General features: G+C 40.7%; 1 protein-coding gene across 1 annotated transcript; it reads right to left on the bottom strand.

Annotated features, from left to right (window-relative positions):
• LOC109846215 (protein DETOXIFICATION 48-like) lies at positions 19,360-20,814 on the bottom strand. Its single transcript, XM_020415439.1, has one exon. The coding sequence runs from the start codon at positions 20,812-20,814 to the stop codon at positions 19,360-19,362; it is 1,455 nt and encodes a 484-aa protein (XP_020271028.1).

Here is a 21,376-nt window from a genome sequence, read left to right as displayed (position 1 = left end):
CTAAAAATAAACAACTAAATGTGGAGCTCTGAAATAACTATAAATATAAATAACTAGATGGAATCTAAGATGTAATCCCATCAACCTACGACTCTCCGTGTACCAGACTCGCAGCCTGAAAGGGGGGAAAACAATGAACGTCAAAGCACTAGCAAGATCATCTCTATCACCCCCAGGGGGAAGGGGTAAGAGTATATAAGAAAATACTGTTAGTACATATAGCTATAAAAATCATTCATATAACTCTAAATGAAGATTGGTATTTAGAAACCCACAACACGAGAATTTGTACGTTGAGCGAAATAATCCAAACAAGGAAACCCTCATGTATATACCATGTCTCAAATTGTGGATCGCTAAATACCAATCCCAATCCTATGAATGAAAACAATACATGAAGAAAAAAAATAATCCAAACCTCTACTAAAATGAACCAATGTCATATCTCGAACTACCCTCGGGTAGTTGGCGCAGTCATAAGGAAATATCATCCAGCTCAAATATCACCATAAGCCATATCATGTATGTCATGTATCCAAAATAAACCCCACACTTGGGCAATATAACATGAGAGCAAACTACAACTGTGTGTATATGTCATTATCACATAACGATACTTTATAAGGTTCTCACATTCACATGTGGATTCAACGTCCTTACTCAATCGTTCTGTGTCAATTAGTTTTATCTCCCCTATTCTGGATGATGCATCCAGATGATCATACTGCAGAATAAAGGCATATTAGCCCAATCCGGAAACACATCGATCATCTTCGAGTATTGGTAACGCTGAGGTCTCATTACACGATAACGTCCAAATACTCCTAGTGTGGTGCCACCGATGTCTCATTACGGGATAAACATCCACACCGAAACATCCCTAATAGATAAATATGCATTATCATGTGTTATACCAACACCACTTAACTTAAACATGTATTGTGCATCTTCACTATGTGTATATATTTATTTAAGAACATAACTCAAGCATTAGTGCACGTATCTCAATGTGTGTGTCCATATTTTGTGTTCACCAACACCTTAGGTGTTAAATAGAACATAAATATCATATTACATCTCAGATAGATCGAGAAAAATCCCTTGAAAATATCAAACGTGAGTCGGAACATGCACAGACTTCTGCTTGTCTGGCGGTCTATCGCGCCGTATGCGGCGGTCGACTGGATCGCTGTCAGCAGCCTCCTTACTGCAGATTCATGATTTTGTGTTCGTGCTTGTTTTTTGATGATTCAAACTTATTTAATTCATCATAAAACTTGTGTAGAACATTGTAAACACTAATTTAACATATTTGAAGATATTAAAACATATGAAACATGATTAATAGCATGAGATATCATATTCAAACCCTAAACATCCACGAAAACATTGATATGTCGATAAAAATATAAACACTTAGTTAAACCACATTGTTATTTACTTTCAGATCTTAAATCAATTCTAGAAATTTGTTCTTAAGCTTTTAAGCACAGAAAGATCTGTTCTTTACTCATATAATATAAAAGAATTGCTTTTATACTTAAACTAGACGATTTGGCTCAATAAAATCACACGGAAACTCATTAAAACCTTTAAAAATTTGGGTGTAGGGTTAGCAGAGATTAAACTCGCTTGAAAATTTGGTTGAAAGCCTAAGAGTGCAACACCAAAGCAAATCCCTAAGCCATACGTCAACAATCCCGTCTACACGTTGAAAATTACCTTACAAAGCTCTTGGAAACTCAAACTTTTTATCTAGGGTTTAGGGGAGGAAAATGTGGCTGCTAGAATTTGAAAGATCTGATGTCATATGTGCAAAAATATGAAAAAGAGGTTTATATACTTCTGTGTGCAATTGGGCCTGAAAAGAACCCATTTCCAAAACAGACTGGGAAAACTAGAAAATCGATCGGCGGTCGACCGGACATTGTGCGGCAGTCGACCGATCAACAACTTTTCAGTTTGTGTAGGTTTCTTAGCTTGTGCATGTTTCGACTCAATTCTTTCTCATGTATGAACTCGTTTTTACTCAAAACACTTGCTATCATACTAATACACCATTTAATGATATTTATCACGATAAATATCCACTTATCATAATTAATCACTTATTATTTCAAATTATCACTTATTAACTCAAAATTATGGGGTTTTACATTCACCCCATCCCCCCCCCCCCAAAAGAATATGTCTTTAAAATTCCGCAATCGAATCTTAAAGATTAATAATACGAGAAAAGCACTAAGAGGGGGATAAACTAGACAAAGAAACTCTCTCGTACACATCTCGTACCATTAATCCTCAGATATGAAACATAAGCAAATATTTAAACTTAACAATCTAAAATACATATACTCCCACTTAACCCCTAATTAGACGGAACTAGTACGTCGGGCGAAAAATCTAAACAAGGAACCCCCCATATATATACCTTATGTTCCGAGTGATTTGGAGCTAAGTGTTAGTACCCTATTCTTGCGTTAAATATAAATGTGGCTGAACAATATTCATAAACATAAATGCATAAAAGCATACTCAAATATCAACATCTTACCTGCTCAAACGGGTATGGGTAGTCATGACGTACGTCCTCCTCGTGTTCCCAAGAAGCTTCTTTGGCTCCTTGCCAGTTTCACTGAACTTTCACTAATAGAATAACTTTATTTTTAAACTTTTTATCCTCTCTAGAAAGAATACAAATTTGGACCTCTACAGTAGTCAAATCATCCTAAATCTCAATCTCTAGTGCATCAATCAATCTCTGCTGCTCTTCGTCACACAAATGCTTCTTGAACATCGAAACATGAAAGACATCTTGTACACTTGACATCGATACTGGAAGATATAATCTATAAGAAACAGCTCTAACATGTTGGATAATTCTGAATGGACCAACATATCTTGGGGCAAGTTTTCACCATCTACCGAATCGCTGAACGCCCTTTATCGGCGATACTTTTAACATAATAAGGTCTCCAACTTAAAACTCTAGAGGTCGTCGCCTCTGATTCGCATAGCTCTTTTGCTAACTCTGAGTGGCAAGAATACGCTCTCTATTTAATGTTACCTTTTTTGTGGTTTGTCTCACAAGCTCCGGCCCAAGCAATAGTTATGCTCTGGCTCTACCCAACAAATAGGCAATCTATAAGGCCTCCCGTACAATGCTTCATATGGTGACATACCAATTGTAGCTTGATAACTATTATTATAAGCAAATTCAATCAATAGGATGTGATCCTCCCAGCTACCTTGGAAATCTATAACATGCTCGCAACATATCCTCTAACACCTAATTCGTTCTCTCTGTCTGACCATCCGCCTGAGGGTGGAAAACACTACTGAATGATGACTGGCTGCCGAAAGCATTCTGAAAACTCCTCTAAAAATGGGATGTGAAGTCTGAGCCTCAATCTGATACAATCATCTCCGGGACTCCATACAATCGAACTGTCTCCCAGATAAAAAACCTCGCATACGTCTCTACTGTATAAGTCATCTTTATCGGTAAGAAGTGCGCCGACTTCGTCAACCGGTCTACAATCACACAAATAGAATCATTTCCTCTCTTTGATCTTGGCAATCCTATAATAAAATCCATAGAAATATTTGCCCACTTCCACTTAGGAATGGGTAAAGGCTGTAGGGTTCCTTCAGGTCTTTTATGTTCTGCCTTCACTTGCTGGCAGGTAAAGCACTTAGCCACATAATCTGCAATCTCTCTACGCATACCTTTCCCCCCAAAATATCTCTTTCAAGTCCTTATACATTTTTGTTGTGCCCGGATGCACTGTGTACCTGGTGTGATACGTCTCATCAAATAAATCATTCCTCAGCTGTGAATTGTTCAGCATAACAATCCGACCCTTCATTTGAAGGCCTCCATCTGCTCCAATAGTCCAATTAGCATTGAGCTCTTTGGAAATCTCTGCCTTTTGGGTTTGAATCTAAGAATCCTCTAGCTGAGCTCCGACAACTCGATCACTCCAAGATGGTTGTATTGATATAGTTCACAAAAATACGCTGTTCCTACCAATCTCCAGCCTAAAGTCATAGTGGCTGAGGGTATAAAGATCGTGATGTAATGAACACCTCAAATCTACAAGCCCACGACGACGCTTTCTACTCAATGCGTCCGCTACTACATTCGCCTTCCCCGGATGGTACTAAAGTGCAAACTCATAATATTTGATAAACTCGACCCATCGCCGTTGTCGCTGGTTAAGTTCCTTTTGTAAAAAGAGGTATTTTAAACTCTAGTGATCTATAAATAGCTCAAACTACACTCCATACAAATAATACCTCCATATCTTCATTGTGAAGACTACTGCCGCTAACTCTAAGTCATGCGTGGGATAATTGTGCTCATGAGTCCTCAACTACCTCAAAGTATTAGCCATAACTCTTTGGGTCTGCATCATAACACCTCCAATACTCGATAATGACACATTATTGTAGACAACAAAAGTCTTGTCACTGCTCGGAAGAATAAAAACCAGCGCTGAAGTCAACTTAGCCTTCAAAGTCTCAAAGGCCTCCTGACACTCCGTGTCCTAAACAAATTGTACACCCTTCTTCGTAAGGCGTGTAAGTGGAGTCATAATCTTCGAGAGGACCTGAATGAATTTCCTATAATAGCTCACCAGACCTAAGAATCTACGACTCGGTAATGATTTTCGGCGGCTCCCAATCAAGAACGACCTCCACCTTAGCTGGATCTACAACAATGCTTTCCCGACTGATAACATGGTTAAAAAATCTAACCTCAGATAACCAAAATTCACACTTGCTAAATTTAGCACACAACTAGTGCTCTCGCAAAGTCTGTAATGCTAACCACAAATGCTACTCATGCTCGACCTCCGATCTCGAATAATAAGAATGTCGTCGATAAATACTATCACGAACTGGTCTAAGTATTGATAGAAAAGCCGATTCATCAAATCCATGAATACCGCGGGTGCATTGGTCAGCCTAAATGGTATGACAAGAAACTCGAAAGATACCATATTGAGTCAGAAAGGCGGTCTTGGTAATATCCATCTTCTGAACCCACAACTGATGATAACTGAAACCAAGATCTATCTTTGAGAAACACTACGCTCCCTACAACTAGTCGAACAAGTCATCAATCATTAGTAGTGGATACCTGTTCTGGATAGTGACCTTGTTCAACTCGTGATAATCGATGCACAATCGCATGCTCCCATCCTTCTTCTTCACGAAAAGAATCGGCGCTCCCCACGGAGAATGACTCCTACGAATGAAACCCTAAGACAACAACTCATCTAACTGGATTTGGAGCTCCCTCATCTCAGCAGGCGCCATACGATAAGGTGCTCGGGAAATCGATGCGGTGCCTAGCTACAACTCTATGCAAAACTCGATCTCTCTTACTAGAGGTAAACCTGGTATGTCCTTGAAGACATCCTGATACTCTGAGACCAGTCATATCTTGCTCAAATCTGAGCCCCGATCCTGCAACATCACCTCCTCGACGTATGCCAGAAATGCTCCGCAATCTGGTTGCCCCGTGAGGTTGCTACTACTAACTCAGTTTCATCAAAAGCTCACAAGCTAATTATCTTCATAAAATAGTCGATACTCATATTATAGGAAGATAACCAATCCATACCAAGGATAACATCAAACTCAGATATATGTAAACAATCAAATCAATCACGAATTTGGAGTCTTCTAAGCTGACGACACATCTCTTACAAACACTCTCTAAGAGAGACACCTCTCCCAAAGGAGTAGATATAGATAACAAGATATCTAAAGGATGCACTACATGCTGAAGACTACTCATAAAATCATAGGAGATGAAAGAATACAAAGTGCGTGAATAAAAAAGTATACGGCCTAGAAAGAAGTTCACAAGGAAAGTATCTTCCACTACGGCCCCGCGTGTGCCATGATCGCGAGGAACAACTGCATAGACTTTGCTAGTAGCCGAAGGCTGCTCCACTAAATTTCCTAGAATGTATGAGACAATCTGTCCCTGCTGGATCTCTTGAATAGCTTGCACCTGTCCCTCAATCCTCGGTATTGCTGGGGGTGTCTTAATCCTCAACTGCTGGTCCTAACCTCGGCCCTAAGCATGGTTCCATTGTTGCTAATGATTCTTACCCTGCTAGCCTACTGTGGGTGTGTTGTGGCACTCTGCTGCTCTGTACCCAAACTTATTGCAGTTAAAACAAGCCCCCTAAAATCTGCACTGTTGTTGTGCCCTCTGATCCTACTAATGTCCCTTCTTATGTGGACTCTGCTGATGTGGACTCTTACCCTGCTGCTGGGGTCCTCCTGGTCCTGCAAACTCCTCGATGTGCCACATGCCCGTGAATCTAAGTAATATCATAAACTACTCTCAAAATCCATAGCGGACATATCTCCCTACTCCAACCGGGCTAGCTCTAACTCCTTCCTAGCTTTAGCTGCAGCCGACACATACCGCTCGTTGAATAAATAAACAAAGGTCTCCCATAAAATCGTCATCCTCTGCTCTGGAATAAATCGGAGTCGATATCATCCTCCTGCATTGCCCTTGAAGCTGAAAGCTGCTAGCATCTGCTTCTGCACGGTGTTCACATTAAGCATACCCAAGATGTTACTCACATCTTCCTTCCACTTGTGTGCAGTAATGGAATCTAACCAGACATGAAATTCTGGTGCCTTCATCTTTTGGTATTTCTCTACTAGACAAAGCCAAGCCTCCTGCTTAACAGCTCCATCATTTACTGGTGGTGGTAGGGTATCTATCAGTGTCTCCTGTGGTATCACCTCTCGAATGGGTGTCTCTTGTTGAGTCTGATTTGCTAACTGCTCCTCAATCACTACCAGTCGCACTGCTAAAGGTGCTATGAGATCCACTAAGTACTTCAGAGACTGCTGCGACTCGATCTCCCTATCAGCTTGCTCAGCCCCCTGAGCTTGGGTACCTCTACGACCACGTTTTCTTCCCTCTGTCTCCTGAAATATGGCAGCATCGGTCACCTCCCACACTGAATGAAATCTCCTCGACACAAGATAACAACGCAAACTCGGGCGAAGCCCCATCAAAAACATCTGAGCTAGCCACTCCTCGATGTGCCACATGCCCGTGAATCTAAGTAATATCATAAACTACTCTCAAAATCCATAGCGGACATATCTCCCTACTCCAACCGGGCTAGCTCTAACTCCTTCCTAGCTTTAGCTGCAGCCGACACATACCGCTCGTTGAATAAATAAACAAAGGTCTCCCATAAAATCGTCATCCTCTGCTCTGGAATAAATCGGAGTCGATATCATCCTCCTGCATTGCCCTTGAAGCTGAAAGCTGCTAGCATCTGCTTCTGCACGGTGTTCACATTAAGCATACCCAAGATGTTACTCACATCTTCCTTCCACTTGTGTGCAGTAATGGAATCTAACCAGACATGAAATTCTGGTGCCTTCATCTTTTGGTATTTCTCTACTAGACAAAGCCAAGCCTCCTGCTTAACAGCTCCATCATTTACTGGTGGTGGTAGGGTATCTATCAGTGTCTCCTGTGGTATCACCTCTCGAATGGGTGTCTCTTGTTGAGTCTGATTTGCTAACTGCTCCTCAATCACTACCAGTCGCACTGCTAAAGGTGCTATGAGATCCACTAAGTACTTCAGAGACTGCTGCGACTCGATCTCCCTATCAGCTTGCTCAGCCCCCTGAGCTTGGGTACCTCTACGACCACGTTTTCTTCCCGACATCTATAAGTTTAGGGTTAGAGCTTATTAAACATAGTAAATAGGATCTCAGGCATAAAGATAAAACATATATCAATGGGAAAATAGTATCACTTATCATTCACCGTGTGCTTTTATACTTCAAAGCAAATAGTTTATCTTAAAAAAAATTGGTAATTTTCGCGTATATATATATATCATCCTCACTCATACTAGGAATTCTTAACGGACTCTATACATGATTCCAAGGAAAATCTATCCTAGCTCCACAATATGATACATGGATGATCCTAAGGATGTCGGAACTAGAGCTCTGATACCAACTGTGATGCTTCAGGATTCACACAAGGCTACACTCAAAGGTGAAACCGGGATTGTCAAATCTGCCATGTACCAACACCATGCAATAACATGTTTTACCATCATAGTTACTATCTCTCTAGTAGAATCAACAAATAGGTGATTGTACAAACAGGCAAATAATGAAGAAGTAGTATAAAGAAAAGAATAATCACAGAGAGAGTATACATAAACAACATCATCAGGGCCTAACTATAAATAAATAAGATATCTTTAAAACTTAAATAAATGTAGTATGTCTCATCACAAGAGTCAAATGAAATCTCTATAAGGCACTCAACCTTTATGAAAATGAAATCATAATCTCTAGAGTTTGAAAATAAACAACTAAATGTGGAGATCTGAAATAACTATAAATATAAATAATTAGATGGAATCTAAGGTACAATCCCATCAACCTGCGACTCTCCGTGCACCGGACTCGCTGTCTGAAAGGGGGGAAATCAACGAGCATCAAAACGCTAGCGAGATCATCTCCACCGTGCCTAGGGGGAAGGGGTAGGAGTATATAAGAAAATACTGTTAGTACATATAGCTATAAAAATCATTCATATAACTCTAAATAGAGATTGGTATTTAGAAACCCACAACATGAGAATTTATTACGTCGAGCGAAATAATCCAAATAAGGAAACCCTAATGTATATACCATATCTAAAATTGAGGATCGCTAAATATCAATTACAATTCTTTGCATGAAAATAGTACTTGAAGAAAAAAATACTCCAAACCTCTACCAAAATGAACCAATGTCACATCTCGAACTACCCTCGGGTAGTTGGCGCAGTCATAAGGAAATATCATCCATCTCAAATATCACCATAAGCTATATCATGTATGTCATGTATCCAATATATACCACATACTTAGGTAATCTAACAAGGAAGCAAACTACAACTGTGTGTATATGTATTTATCACATAACAAAACTTTTGTAAGGTTCTCACATTCACATGTGGATTCAACGTCCTTACTTAATCGTTCTGTGATAATAGGTTTTATCTCCCCTATTCCGGATGATGCATCCAAATGATTTTACCGCGGAATAAAGGTATATTAGCCCAATACGGAACCACATCAATCATCTTCATGTATTGGTACCGCCAAGGTCTCATTACGGGATAAACGTCCACACCAAAACATCCCCAATAGATAAATATGCATTACCATGTATTATACCAACACCAATTTACTCAAACATGTACTTTGCATCCCTACTATGCGTATATATTTATTTAAGAGCATAACTCAAGTATTAGTGCACGTATCTTAATGTACGTGTCCATATTTCGTGTTCACCAACACCTCAGGTGTTAAACAGAACATAAACATCATATTATATCTCAGATAGATCGAGAAAAATCCTCAAAAACATCAAACATGAGTAAAAACATGTACAGGCATCTGCCTATCTGGTAGTCGACCGCGCCCTATGCGGCAGTCGACCGAATCACGATCAGCATCTTGCTTACTGCAGATTCGTGATTTTATGTTCGTGTGTGTTTTTCATGATTCAAACTTGTTTAATTCATCACAAAACTTGTTTAGAACATTATAAACACTAATTTAACATCTCTGAAGATATTTAAACACATGAAACATGATTGATAGCATGAGATATCATATTCAAACCCTAAACATGCACGAAAACATCGATATGTCGATAAAAACATCAAAACTTAGTTAAACCACGTTGTTATTTACTTTCAGATCTTAAATCACTTCTGGAAATTTGTTCTTAAGCTTTTAAATATAGAAAGATTTGACCTTTATTCATATAATATAAAAGAATTGCTTTTATACTCAAACTAGTCGATTTGGCTCAATAAAATCATACAAAAACTCATTAAAAATCTTTAAAAATTTGGGTGTTGGATTATCAAAGATGAAACTTGCCTGAAAACTTGGTTGAAAGCCTAAGAGTGCAACGCCAAAGCAAATCCCTAAGCCACATGTTAACAATCTCACCTACACGTTAAAAATTACTTCACAAAGCTCTTAGAAACTCAAAAATTTTGATCTAGGGTTTAGGGGAGAAAAATATGGCTGCTAGGGTTTGAAAGATCTGATGTCATATGTGTAAAAACGTGAAAAAGAGGTTTATATATTTCTGTGTGCAACTGGGCCTCAAAAGAACCCTTTTCCAAAATAGACTAGGAAAACTGGAAAATCGATCAGTGGTCGACCGGACATTGTGCGGCGGTCGACCAACCAGAAACTTTTTAATTTGTGCAGGTTTTTTGACTTGTGCATATTTTGACTCGATTCTTTCACATGTATGAACTCGTTTGCACTCAAAACACTTGCTAGCATACTCATACACCATTTAATAATAATTATCATGATAAATATCCACTTATCATAATTAATCACTTGTTATTTCAAATTATCACTTATTAACTCAAAATTTCTGGGTTTTACAACTTTATTCTAAATTCTTGTAGCGTGTATACAATATCTCAAATATATATTAGATCAATATGAAGGTTTGATAATAACAAATCGGAAATTAAAATCACAAGTATGAATGTTTGAGATGCATGAATTATGCACATAATGCACATTTTCTATTTCAAAACATATAAAATATGATATACAAGCCCCTCTACACGTCTGCATACATGAAATATGAGACATAGGTTTATCAAGCTCCCCCTACAAATGGGCTTCTCTTATTTCAAAACTCTTATTGTGACATCCTACGTGAGTGTGTTGTCAAGTGAGATGACAGCGACACTTCCCGCCTTACAACTTAGTCCCATATCGGTGGGAATGAGAGAAAATTAAGGATTTATATAGTGAAGCTAAAATACTCAAGTGTAATATTGGCTAGTCGATTTTGGCTGTGGTTTGAACCAAATAACATGTTATACTTGATGTGATACGAGTTGCGGTGCGAGCACCCTTTGGTCGCGGAATTACCAAAAATGTGGGTTGAGAAGAGAACGACCAAAACACAAGAACAATTCAGTTTGGCGAAGGAAAATACCTTCTCTAGATTATGAAGAACAAAATATTACAATCTCTCTCTCACAATCTCACTCTAGAATTGAAGAACAAGCTCTCCAAATCTCAATCTAGAATCTAATCTCTCTTGATTAAACTCTCTGATCTCCAAGATCCTTAGAAACCCTAAAACAATCCCTTATATAGGTGTACAAACGTGGATGGCAGTTTGGTAAATAACCAGACCTAAAACCAACAGGAATTCGTGTGAACAGAATCTTAAACGAACCAGGAAACCCTCGATGAGTCGACTCATGACTGTGATGAGTCGACTCGACAGAAACTGGACAAATCTTAACAACCAGCAATGAGTCGACTCATGACAGTCATGAGTCGACTCAACCTGATGAGTCAACTCATGACTGTAATGAGTCGACTCACAGGCTGAAAACTGGGTACTTCGATTCTTCTGTTCGTCGACTTGTTCCACGCTTTCTCCTGTGTTCCCTTATACTGTTTGATACCTCTATTCTCATGCTATCATGAGAATCATCTATCCTCAAGCTCCCATGAGGATCGCTAAGTTCCGAAGAGAAGATACACCCGTATCATATGTCCCCTCTTTAAGAACTTGAAGTCCCGTTCAAGTTAGAACTTCAGCTGAGGAAACTCTCGAGCTCCTCCATCTTTTCTGCACCACCTGGCCTTGCTAGGAATCCGGTCTTGACGTCCGATCGGAAACAACTCATTCGTCCCGCGTCTCGTCATAGTCACCGTTCGCTCGAAGTTGCAATCCTTTGTCGATGGCTTTTCTGGAAGTCTAATGCATAGCGAGACAAACTTCTTGCTTGCATTCACTAGTATCTTCGCTCGCGTCACCGTCCCCAAGCTTGTCTCCTTCGGAAGAGATGCCGAACGAAATATGAACTTTACACCATCCTTAGTGAAGGTGTACTTCTGAGCCCGCCTCTCGTAGATCGCATATCTATCCCATAAGTACGGATTACCCAGTATAATCTGACAAACATCTAATGGAACGACATCGCATGTGACCTCGTCAATATACGACTCGTGGAGCGCAAATCTGACAGTGCATTGATCAACTACACTCAGTTTCTCCTCCTTCTGAATCCACCCCAATGGATAGGGCTTCGGATGCTTGACCGTCTTCAGACCTAGCTTCTGCACCAATACCTCGGATATCAAATTCTTCTCGCTGCCCGAATCAACAATGACATCAACCAAACTAGTCTTCACTTGCAACTTAAGAACAAAGAGCTGCTCTCTCGGGTCGTCGTCCTCTTTCGTGGCCTGCTTTCCCGTCATAAGATTGAGACTGCTGTTGGGCTCTGTCATCCCCGGGACTTCCTTCGGACCTTGAGCTATCATGTATGCCTTTTTCTCCTCCTTCCTCTTCAACCCTCTTGGTTTCAGATGAGGATACTTCTCCCAGCACCGATCAGCTTCGTGCCCTGTCTTCTCGCAGTGACTACAAATCAGTCCTGCTTTCCCTGGATCACCCTTTTTCTTCTCCTCCTTAGATTGAGAACCACTAGACTCGCCTCCCGTCTGTTTGGAGTCTCCCTTAGCCTCGTTGCCCTTTTTTTGCCAACCCTTAAAGGCAATTGCCTTCACGCTCGCCTCTGCAATTGATTCCACCGTGAATAGCCTCATCTCCTTCCGGATGTGATCGCTCAATCCCGCCATATACTTCATAAACACGGAATATTCCTCTGTCGTAATGTTGAGGACCATCGCCTGCTACTGGAACTCCGTAGTGAATTCTTGAACGGTTTGATTGACCCTTTGGCGCAAGTCGTACCACTTGTACCAACGTTCTTCAAGGAATCCCACCGGGTAGAACTGCTTCCTAAGTAGCTCCTTGAAGTTGTTCCACGACACCGCCTTCTTCTCCTGCTTGTAGTAGGATTTCCACCACGTCAACGTGTGCCCTGAAAGCTTCAAAGTCGCGAACACAATCTTCTTTTCCGACGAATAGCCATAAAGAGTAAAATACGTCTCCATCCGCTCGATCCAGTCATCAAGCCTCTCGACGTCAACACTCCCATCATAGTCAATCTTCAGGTTTTGATAAGAATTCTTACCACCTTGATGCAATACAGTCTTAATGGTCTCCTCCTCCTCGTCGGAATCTGAATCTACCCTTTCCACATAGGACTCAACAATTTTTTTCGAAGAAGATTCACCTTGTTTGCCACCTCCATGGATAAGACTGACGAGTTGTGTGAGAGTCGAACCTATCGTCTCGATCTGCTTCTCCAATGCATCAATCCTCGTTGAATTGTCTCCTTCAGCCATCTTCTTCTTCCTTAAAACTCGGACTCCTTCCAATGAAATAAGGATCTCGCCAAGCTCCTTGTATTGGGATCGAGTAAGGACCATACACAGGATGCCCCTTCACCGGATCTGATTCTCTGATACCAACTTGATACGAGTTGCCGTGCGAGCACCCTTTGGTCGTGGAATTACAAAAAAGGTGGGTTGAGAAGAGGACGACCAAAACACAAGAACAATTCAGTTTGGCGAAGGAAAATACCTTCTCTAGATTATGAAGAACAAAAGATTACAATCTCTCTCTCACAATCTCACTCTAGAATTGAAGAACAAGCTCTGCAAATCTCAATCTAGAATCTAATCTCTCTTGATTAAACTCTCTGATCTCCAAGATCCTTAGAAACCCTAAAACAATCCCTTATATAGGTGTACAAACGTGGATGGCAGTTTGGTAAATAACCAGACCTAAAACCAACACCCTCGATGAGTCGACTCATGACTGTGATGAGTCGACTCGACAGAAACTGGACAAATCTTAACAACCAGCGATGAGTCGACTCATGACAGTCATGAGTCGACTCAACCTGATGAGTCGACTCATGACTGTAATGAGTCGACTCACAGGCTGAAAACTGGGTACTTCGATTCTTCTGTTCGTCGTCTCATTCCACGCTTTCTCCTGTGTTCCTTTATACTATTTGACACCTCTATTCTCATGCTATCATGAGAATCATCTATCCTCAAGCTCCCATGAGGATCGCTAAGTTCCGAAGAGAAGATACACCCGTATCATGTGTTCCCTCTTTAAGAACTTGAAGTCCCGTTCAAGTTAGAACTTCAGCTGAGGAAACTCTCGAGCTCCTCCATCTTTTCTGCACCACCTGGCCTTGCTAGGAATCCGGTCTTGACGTCCGATCGGAAACAACTCATACGTCCCGCGTCTCGTCATAGTCACCGTTCGCTCGAAGTTGCAATCCTTTGTCGATGGCTTTTCTGGAAGTCTAATGCACAGCGAGACAAACTTCTGAACTTTTTACCATCTTTGATGAATGTATACTTCTGAGCCCGTCTCTCGTAGATCGTATATCTATCCCATAAGTACAGATTGCCTAGTATAATCTAACAAACATCCAATAGAACTACGTCGCATGTGACCTTGTCAATATACGACTCATGGAGCGCAAATCTTACAGTGCATTGATCAACTACACTTAGCTTTTCCTCCTTCTGAATCCACCCCAATGGATAGGGCTTCGGATGCTTGACCGTCTTCAGACCTAGCTTCTGCACCAATGCCTCGGATATCAAATTCTTCTCGCTGCCCGAATCAACAATGGCATCAACCAAACTAGTCTTCACTTGCAACTTAAGAACAAAGAGCTGCTCTCTCGGGTCGTCGTCCTCTTTCGTGGCCTGCTTTCCCGTCATAAGATTGAGACTTCTATTGGGCTCTGTCATCCCCGGGACTTCCTTCGGACCTTGAGCTATCATGTATGTCTTTTTCTCCTCCTTCCTCTTCAACCCTCTTGGTTTCAGATGAGGATACTTCTCCCAGCACCGATCAGCTTCGTGCCCTGTCTTCTCGTAGTGACTACAAATCAGTCATGCTTTCCCTGGATCACCCTTTTTCTTCTCCTCCTTAGATTGAGAACCACTAGACTCGCCTCCCGTCTGTTTGGAGTCTCCCTTAGCCTCGTTGCCCTTCTTTTGCTTACCCTCGAGGGCAATAGCCTTCACGTTCGCCTCTGCAATTGATTCCACCGTGAATAGCCTCATCTCCTTCCGGATGTGATCGCTCAATCCCGCTATATACTTCATAAACACGGAATATTCCTCTGTCGTAATGTTGAGGACCATCGCCTGCTGCTGGAACTCCATAGTGTATTCTTGAACGGTTTGATTGACCCTTTGGCACAAGCCGTACCACTTGTACCAACGTTCTTCAAGGAATCCCACCGGGTAGAACTGCTTCCTAAGTAGCTCCTTGAACTTGTTCCACGACACCGCCTTCTTCTCCTGCTTGTAGTAGGATTTCCACCACGTCAACGCGTGCCCTGAAAGCTTCAAAGTTGCGAACACAATCTTCTCTTTCGACGAATAGCCATAAAGAGTAAAATACGTCTCCATCCGTTCGATCCAGTCATCAAGCCTCTCGACGTCAACACTCCCATCATAAACAGGAATCTCCACCTTAAAGTCAATCTTCAGGTTTTGATAAGAATTCTTACCACCTTGATGCAATACAGTCTTAATGGTCTCCTCCTCCTCGTCGGAATCTGAATCTACCCTTTCCACATCGGACTCAATAATTTTCTTCGAAGAAGATTCACCTTGTTTGCCACCTCCATGGATAAGACTGACGAGTTGTGTGAGAGTCGAACCTATCGTCTCGATCTGCTTCTCCAATGCATCAATCCTCGTTGAATTGTCTCCTTCAGCCATCTTCTTCTTCCTTAAAACTCGGACTCCTTCTAATGAAATAAGGATCTCGCCAAGCTCCTTGTATTGGGATCGAGTAAGGACCATACACAGGATGCCCCTTCACCGGATCTGATTCTCTGATACCAACTTGATACGAGTTGCCGTGCGAGCACCCTTTGGTCGCGGAATTACCAAAAAGGTGGGTTGAGAAGAGGACAACCAAAACACAAGAACAATTCAGTTTGGCGAAGGAAAATACCTTCTCTAGATTATGAAGAACAAAAGATTACAATCTCTCTCTCACAATCTCACTCTAGAATTAAAGAACAAGCTCTCCAAATCTCAATCTAGAATCTAATCTCTCTTGATTAAACTCTCTGATCTCCAAGATCCTTAGAAACCCTAAAACAATCCCTTATATAGGTGTACAAACGTGGATGGCAGTTTGGTAAATAACCAGACCCAAAACCAACAGGAATTCGTGTGAACAGAATCCCAAACGAACCAGGAAACCCTCGATGAGTCGACTCATGACTGTGATGAGTCGACTCGACAGAAACTGGACAAATCTTAACAACCAGCGATGAGTCGACTCATGACAGTCATGAGTCGACTCAACCTGATGAGTCAACTCATGACTGTAATGAGTCGACTCACAGGCTGAAAACTGGGTACTTCGATTCTTCTGTTCGTCGTCTCGTTCCACGCTTTCTCCTGTGTTCCCTTATACTATTTGACACCTCTATTCTCATGCTATCATGAGAATCATCTATCCTCAAGCTCCCATGAGGATCGCTAAGTTCCGAAGAGAAGATACACCCGTATCATGATGGGTCCACGGCTCGCACGCTCCAACGGGCCCAGGGCGTGACAAATGTCGGAGACATCTGATAAAATTAGAACGATATAGAGAAGATTATCATGGCCCCTGCATAAGGATGACATGCACAAATAGAGAAATGGTATCAGAGCAGTTGCCAGCCGGAAGTGTGGAGCTAAGTGCTATGCAAGGCTAAGTACTACACCGTGTGGTAGGAGCCACCTCTAGAGCCCGTAGGGGCTACCTCTAGAGTCCACATCGCCTGATAAACTAGGATGTGCTAATTGTTATGCCATGACGAGGACGTCACCTTTGTAAGGTGGGGTGAATGTGACATCCCACGTGAGTGTGCTATCAAGTAAGATGACAACAACACTTCCCACCTTACAAACTTAGTCCCACATCGGTGGGAATGAGAAAAAAATTAAGGATTTATATAGTGAAGCTAAAAGACTCAAGTGTAATATCGGCTAGTCGATTTTGGTAGTGGTTTGAGCCAAATATAGCACGTTGCACTCGGTGGGTCCCCCGGCTCGTACGCGCCAACGAGCCCGGGGTGTGACACTCATGCCCTTCTCCCCGAAATCAAATTGTTTAAAAGTTTTTCAAATTCAATTTTTATTTCGACAAAATTCTAATCTTTCAAGTTTCAAAATTTCACATTTCTCTCCTTTTTGTTATTATCAAAAACAATACATCGAATCAAATAATCTCCCATGTGAAACATATAAATAGTAAATCATCGAATAGTACTACGTAAATGTCAAAAGAGAGACTTGCAAGTTCATAAAATTTATATATAAAAAAATGAATGACAAGTTGATACCTCATGTGGAACCCATCAAGTTACTTTGTGTATGTGTAGAGAACTCATGGTACCAATATGAAGTGTATGAAAAAGTGTGACTCAAATCAACAAACAAGTATGATATTCATGTAAAGAAGTATAACATGAACAAGCTAGTGAACAATATATTCTCAACTTTTATAGAGAGACAAAAATATTAACCTATCACCAATGCCCTATAGGGCTCACAAGGAAGATTGACAGAGTTTGGCCGCGAAGTTCACCATCTCTAAGCATGTTTCGTTTAGCACATGTTGGCTATTCTTTGAGATGTACAACTAACAATAAATCCATGATTGTGGGACGTTGACCATCTTTTTCTCGAGACTCTTTTTTTGTGGACTTTATATGAGTGTGAATCTTTGATCATCTTTTAACAGTATACTCATATAATCTATTTGATATTTAAGCACAATTACATATTGGAAAATATTTTTATTCATTAGTTAGTGCATAGATTCCTACTCAGAGCATGTTTCATATAATTAAATACATGCATATGCAAATATGATTTAAAGTCAACATCTACCAAAAACACACTATAATTGATAATATGAATCTCATGCATGTGAATGTGAAGAAATATTAAGTGAAACCACAATTTGCATGGCAATCAACAAGTCATCATCAAGTATAGCATATATAGATGAGAAAACAATGGACTTGTCAAGAAAAAGCAATCTCACGTGCTATTTAGCAGTATTATGCAAAGATTCATCTCAAAAATATGTAGACACATAGAAAGCCAAAGGTTTTATAATTTTTCTTTTTAAAATTATTTTATTGTATTTTTTAAAAACCAAAAAAATGGGAGACTTTTATTTTCCTTTTCATATAAGAAAGAAAAATAAAAGAAAAGAAAAATAAAGCATTATTAATTATTAAAAAAGAAAGGGAGACATCTATTACATACAACAACTGTGGTTATAGAATATACTTTTAATTACCTCTTTGAGAAGATTTGCTGAAACAATCGTTTATGCAAGTTGTGTAGTTGCCATAAATCCTAGCTTGCATAATAAGACCCTATTCGCATGTATCAGCAACTTCCCATCCTACACCCAATCAATTTACACTTTAGTATAAATATCACGAAGATTTTAAGTGTAAATATTTGCACGTCCATTAACATTCAAATCAATTGAATCTATTTGAAATAATCAAAGTTGCATGTGTGGTTCAGAAATGAACGTACGTACATTTATCCAATTCTCTTCTAATGGATATGAGATTATCACTTAGCTCTCAAGATATAATATATTAAGGAGTAAAATTACCCATGTCACCACCTGCAAGAAGATCCCATCACCACCTACGACAAGATCTCAGGGGGGAAGCTAATCGAAAAAATTAAGTTTCTTCCTTCCATTTGCTTTCTTTTAATCGTAAGTGAAGTTGGGTGTGATGGGTGTGGTCATAGTTATATCATTTTTCATTTGGATAACCCTAACAGTGGCTCGGGCAGGACTCAGCTAGAGGGAGGCCTCTACGCTAGAATCGCTTTGTGAGAGCGGCCAAGTAGGAGTACTTGTAAATCATGAAGTAGTTTCCTAGGTGCTAGACGGTCTTGAGGTCTCGTCACCACGAGCCAAAGATCATAGAGATCGGGAGGTGACAAAGACATTGAACGCATGACGGGTCAAAGCTAAGGTGGAACGATCCTGGTCTTCGCGTAAGTGCGAGTCGGGGTCAGAACCGTTAAAGGAAAACGTTCAACACCACGTATACATGAATTTTGCATGAAGTAAAAATCATTAGAAAATTGAGCAGAAGCATGCTGGCTTTAATTAGTTATTTTACATTTCAAAATATCCCTATTACACAATTGAATTTACAGATGCCTGACTCATCCAAAACATTTCTATACCATTCAAGTTGTGAAGTATCTAAAAATCTCGAACTTCAGCCCTCTACAACGCAAAATTTCAGTCAAATCCTTCCCTTAAATACCAGTTACCAAAATCTAATTAAGGATCAACCAGCACAATCACTCTCCCTTCATTTTCACCCTTCGACTCGTCCCCATCTTCCCCACAAACTTCACCTAAACTTGTTAACTCCTCTGCACGCTTAGCCTGCAGAGCCCAGTCAGTCCTCAGCACCACAACCCCAAGCCCCAATACGCACCACAACTGCGCTGCAAGCAATCCGACCCACAACCCGACAAACCCAAACCCCATCCAGAAACCAAACCACAACGCAACGGGCAACCCCACTCCATAGAACCCGACCAAGTTTAGACGTGCACTGATCTCTGCACGTGCGCTTCCCCTCAAAACTCCACACATTACGGTCTGCGGGCAGTTCCCTAGCTCGCACAACCCCACAATTGGCAACGCTGAAGACACAAGCTCAAGAACCCCAGCATTGTCTGTAAACATCGGGCCCCACCATCTTCTTGCTGATATATTGAATGTCACGGCGAATAATCCTAGCAAGAATCCTGACAGTGTGCCCATTATTGCGGCTCTCTTTGCTTTCTCTGGCCTCCCAGCACCGAGCTCGTTGGCTACCCGAATCGACACTCCATAGCCCAGAGATGAAGGAAAAACATAGACCAATGCAGTCATTTGAATGAGAATCCCAATCGCCGATATGGTTATTTCTGGGCTTTTTAAAAGCCCACATAAAATTATCAACAGTTCGTACCACCACCATTCGAGACATATAGATATGCAACTTGGTACTGCTAGTGAGAATATGGATTCCCATTCTTTAAAGCACTCTAGAGACAGTTTAATTCGTGTTTTGCTACAAAGTCCTCTTACATAAATGTAACATACTAAGATTAGTACCAAAATGAAGTTCGTTATGACAACTGCCGCTGCAACCCCTTTGATACCGGTATTCAATACAATTACCAAGTAGTAGTTCAGCGGTATGTGGAGTAAAGATGCGATACAAGAGCATATTGCCACCGGGCGAGTGACATTTTGGCTACGTAGATAAATACGTAGAGGGTGTACAATAGATTGTGCAATCAAATCCGGGAGAGAGTAGAGAAGATATATCTTCGCTAGATTAATTATATCAATATCTTGTCCCAATTTGACCAGGATTTTATCCACATTTAGCCATAGTAAAGAGATGGGTAAGGAAGTTAAGAGAAGTATAGCGATCGTTCGATGTAGAGTTAGGCCTAAGAGGTTCCATTTGCCCGCTCCGTAGGCCTGACCACAAATTGTCTCCATGCCCATGGCCATGCCAAAGATTATGGAGTAACCGGTAATGTTGGCTACACCGGTGGAGAGAGAGCCAGCGGCGAGAGCAATGTGTCCAAGGTGACCTAAAAACACCATGGAAACAAGATTTCGTATGTAGATGAGTAGACCGGTAGCAATGGTTGGTATAGAAATTCTGGATAGCGCGAGAATCTCTCTCATAATCTGAGTAAACATATTAGAGTTTAGTATGACATACATAGTACATTTCTAAAAATTAATTTCAAACATATTAGAGTTTAGTATGACGTACATAGTAAATTTCTAAAAATTAATTTCATGGTCCTAACCTCTTGGTATAATGATGAATTCTTGTTAGGGTTCTTTCTGTAGGGGGTAAGAATTGGGGCATCGCCACCACTGTCAGTGGCATCGTGCAACAATGGAATTGTAGTCTTGTGATAAGAATCAACAGTCGACATTTAAAGAGAAGTAGAGGCTATGAAAGTGTAAGTGCGTAACATTGTTTATATAGTAGTGCAACTTTGAGAGTGAGAGTAGGCTCTAGGAGAGAGCATATAGTCTTCGGTTGTGCTGAAGTGGGCATCTCAATGCCAAGAGTCGACGGAGGACGCCATGAAACTTTAGCAGATTTCTTATTGAAATATAAGCTATAGACTATAGAACAAGTTAACTAAGAGGAGATAATAATATGCATAAAGGCCAATTGGAGCTTAGGATTGTACCAAAGCGACAACTGGGGAAAAAAATTCTATGGATTTACACGATTGCAACAATTTAGACCAATTGGCTGCCAATGATA

Source organism: Asparagus officinalis, chromosome 6 (assembly GCF_001876935.1).
Source record: "Asparagus officinalis chromosome 6, Aspof.V1, whole genome shotgun sequence".
Classification (NCBI taxonomy): domain Eukaryota; kingdom Viridiplantae; phylum Streptophyta; class Magnoliopsida; order Asparagales; family Asparagaceae; genus Asparagus; species Asparagus officinalis.
Note: the sequence above shows the minus strand (reverse complement) of the source record. Positions and strands in the feature narration are given on the sequence as shown.

Coding starts and splice junctions, on each gene's coding strand:
- LOC109846215 (XM_020415439.1), bottom strand. CDS start 20,814: ATGTATGTCATACTAAACTCTAATATGTTTACTCAGATTATGAGAGAG.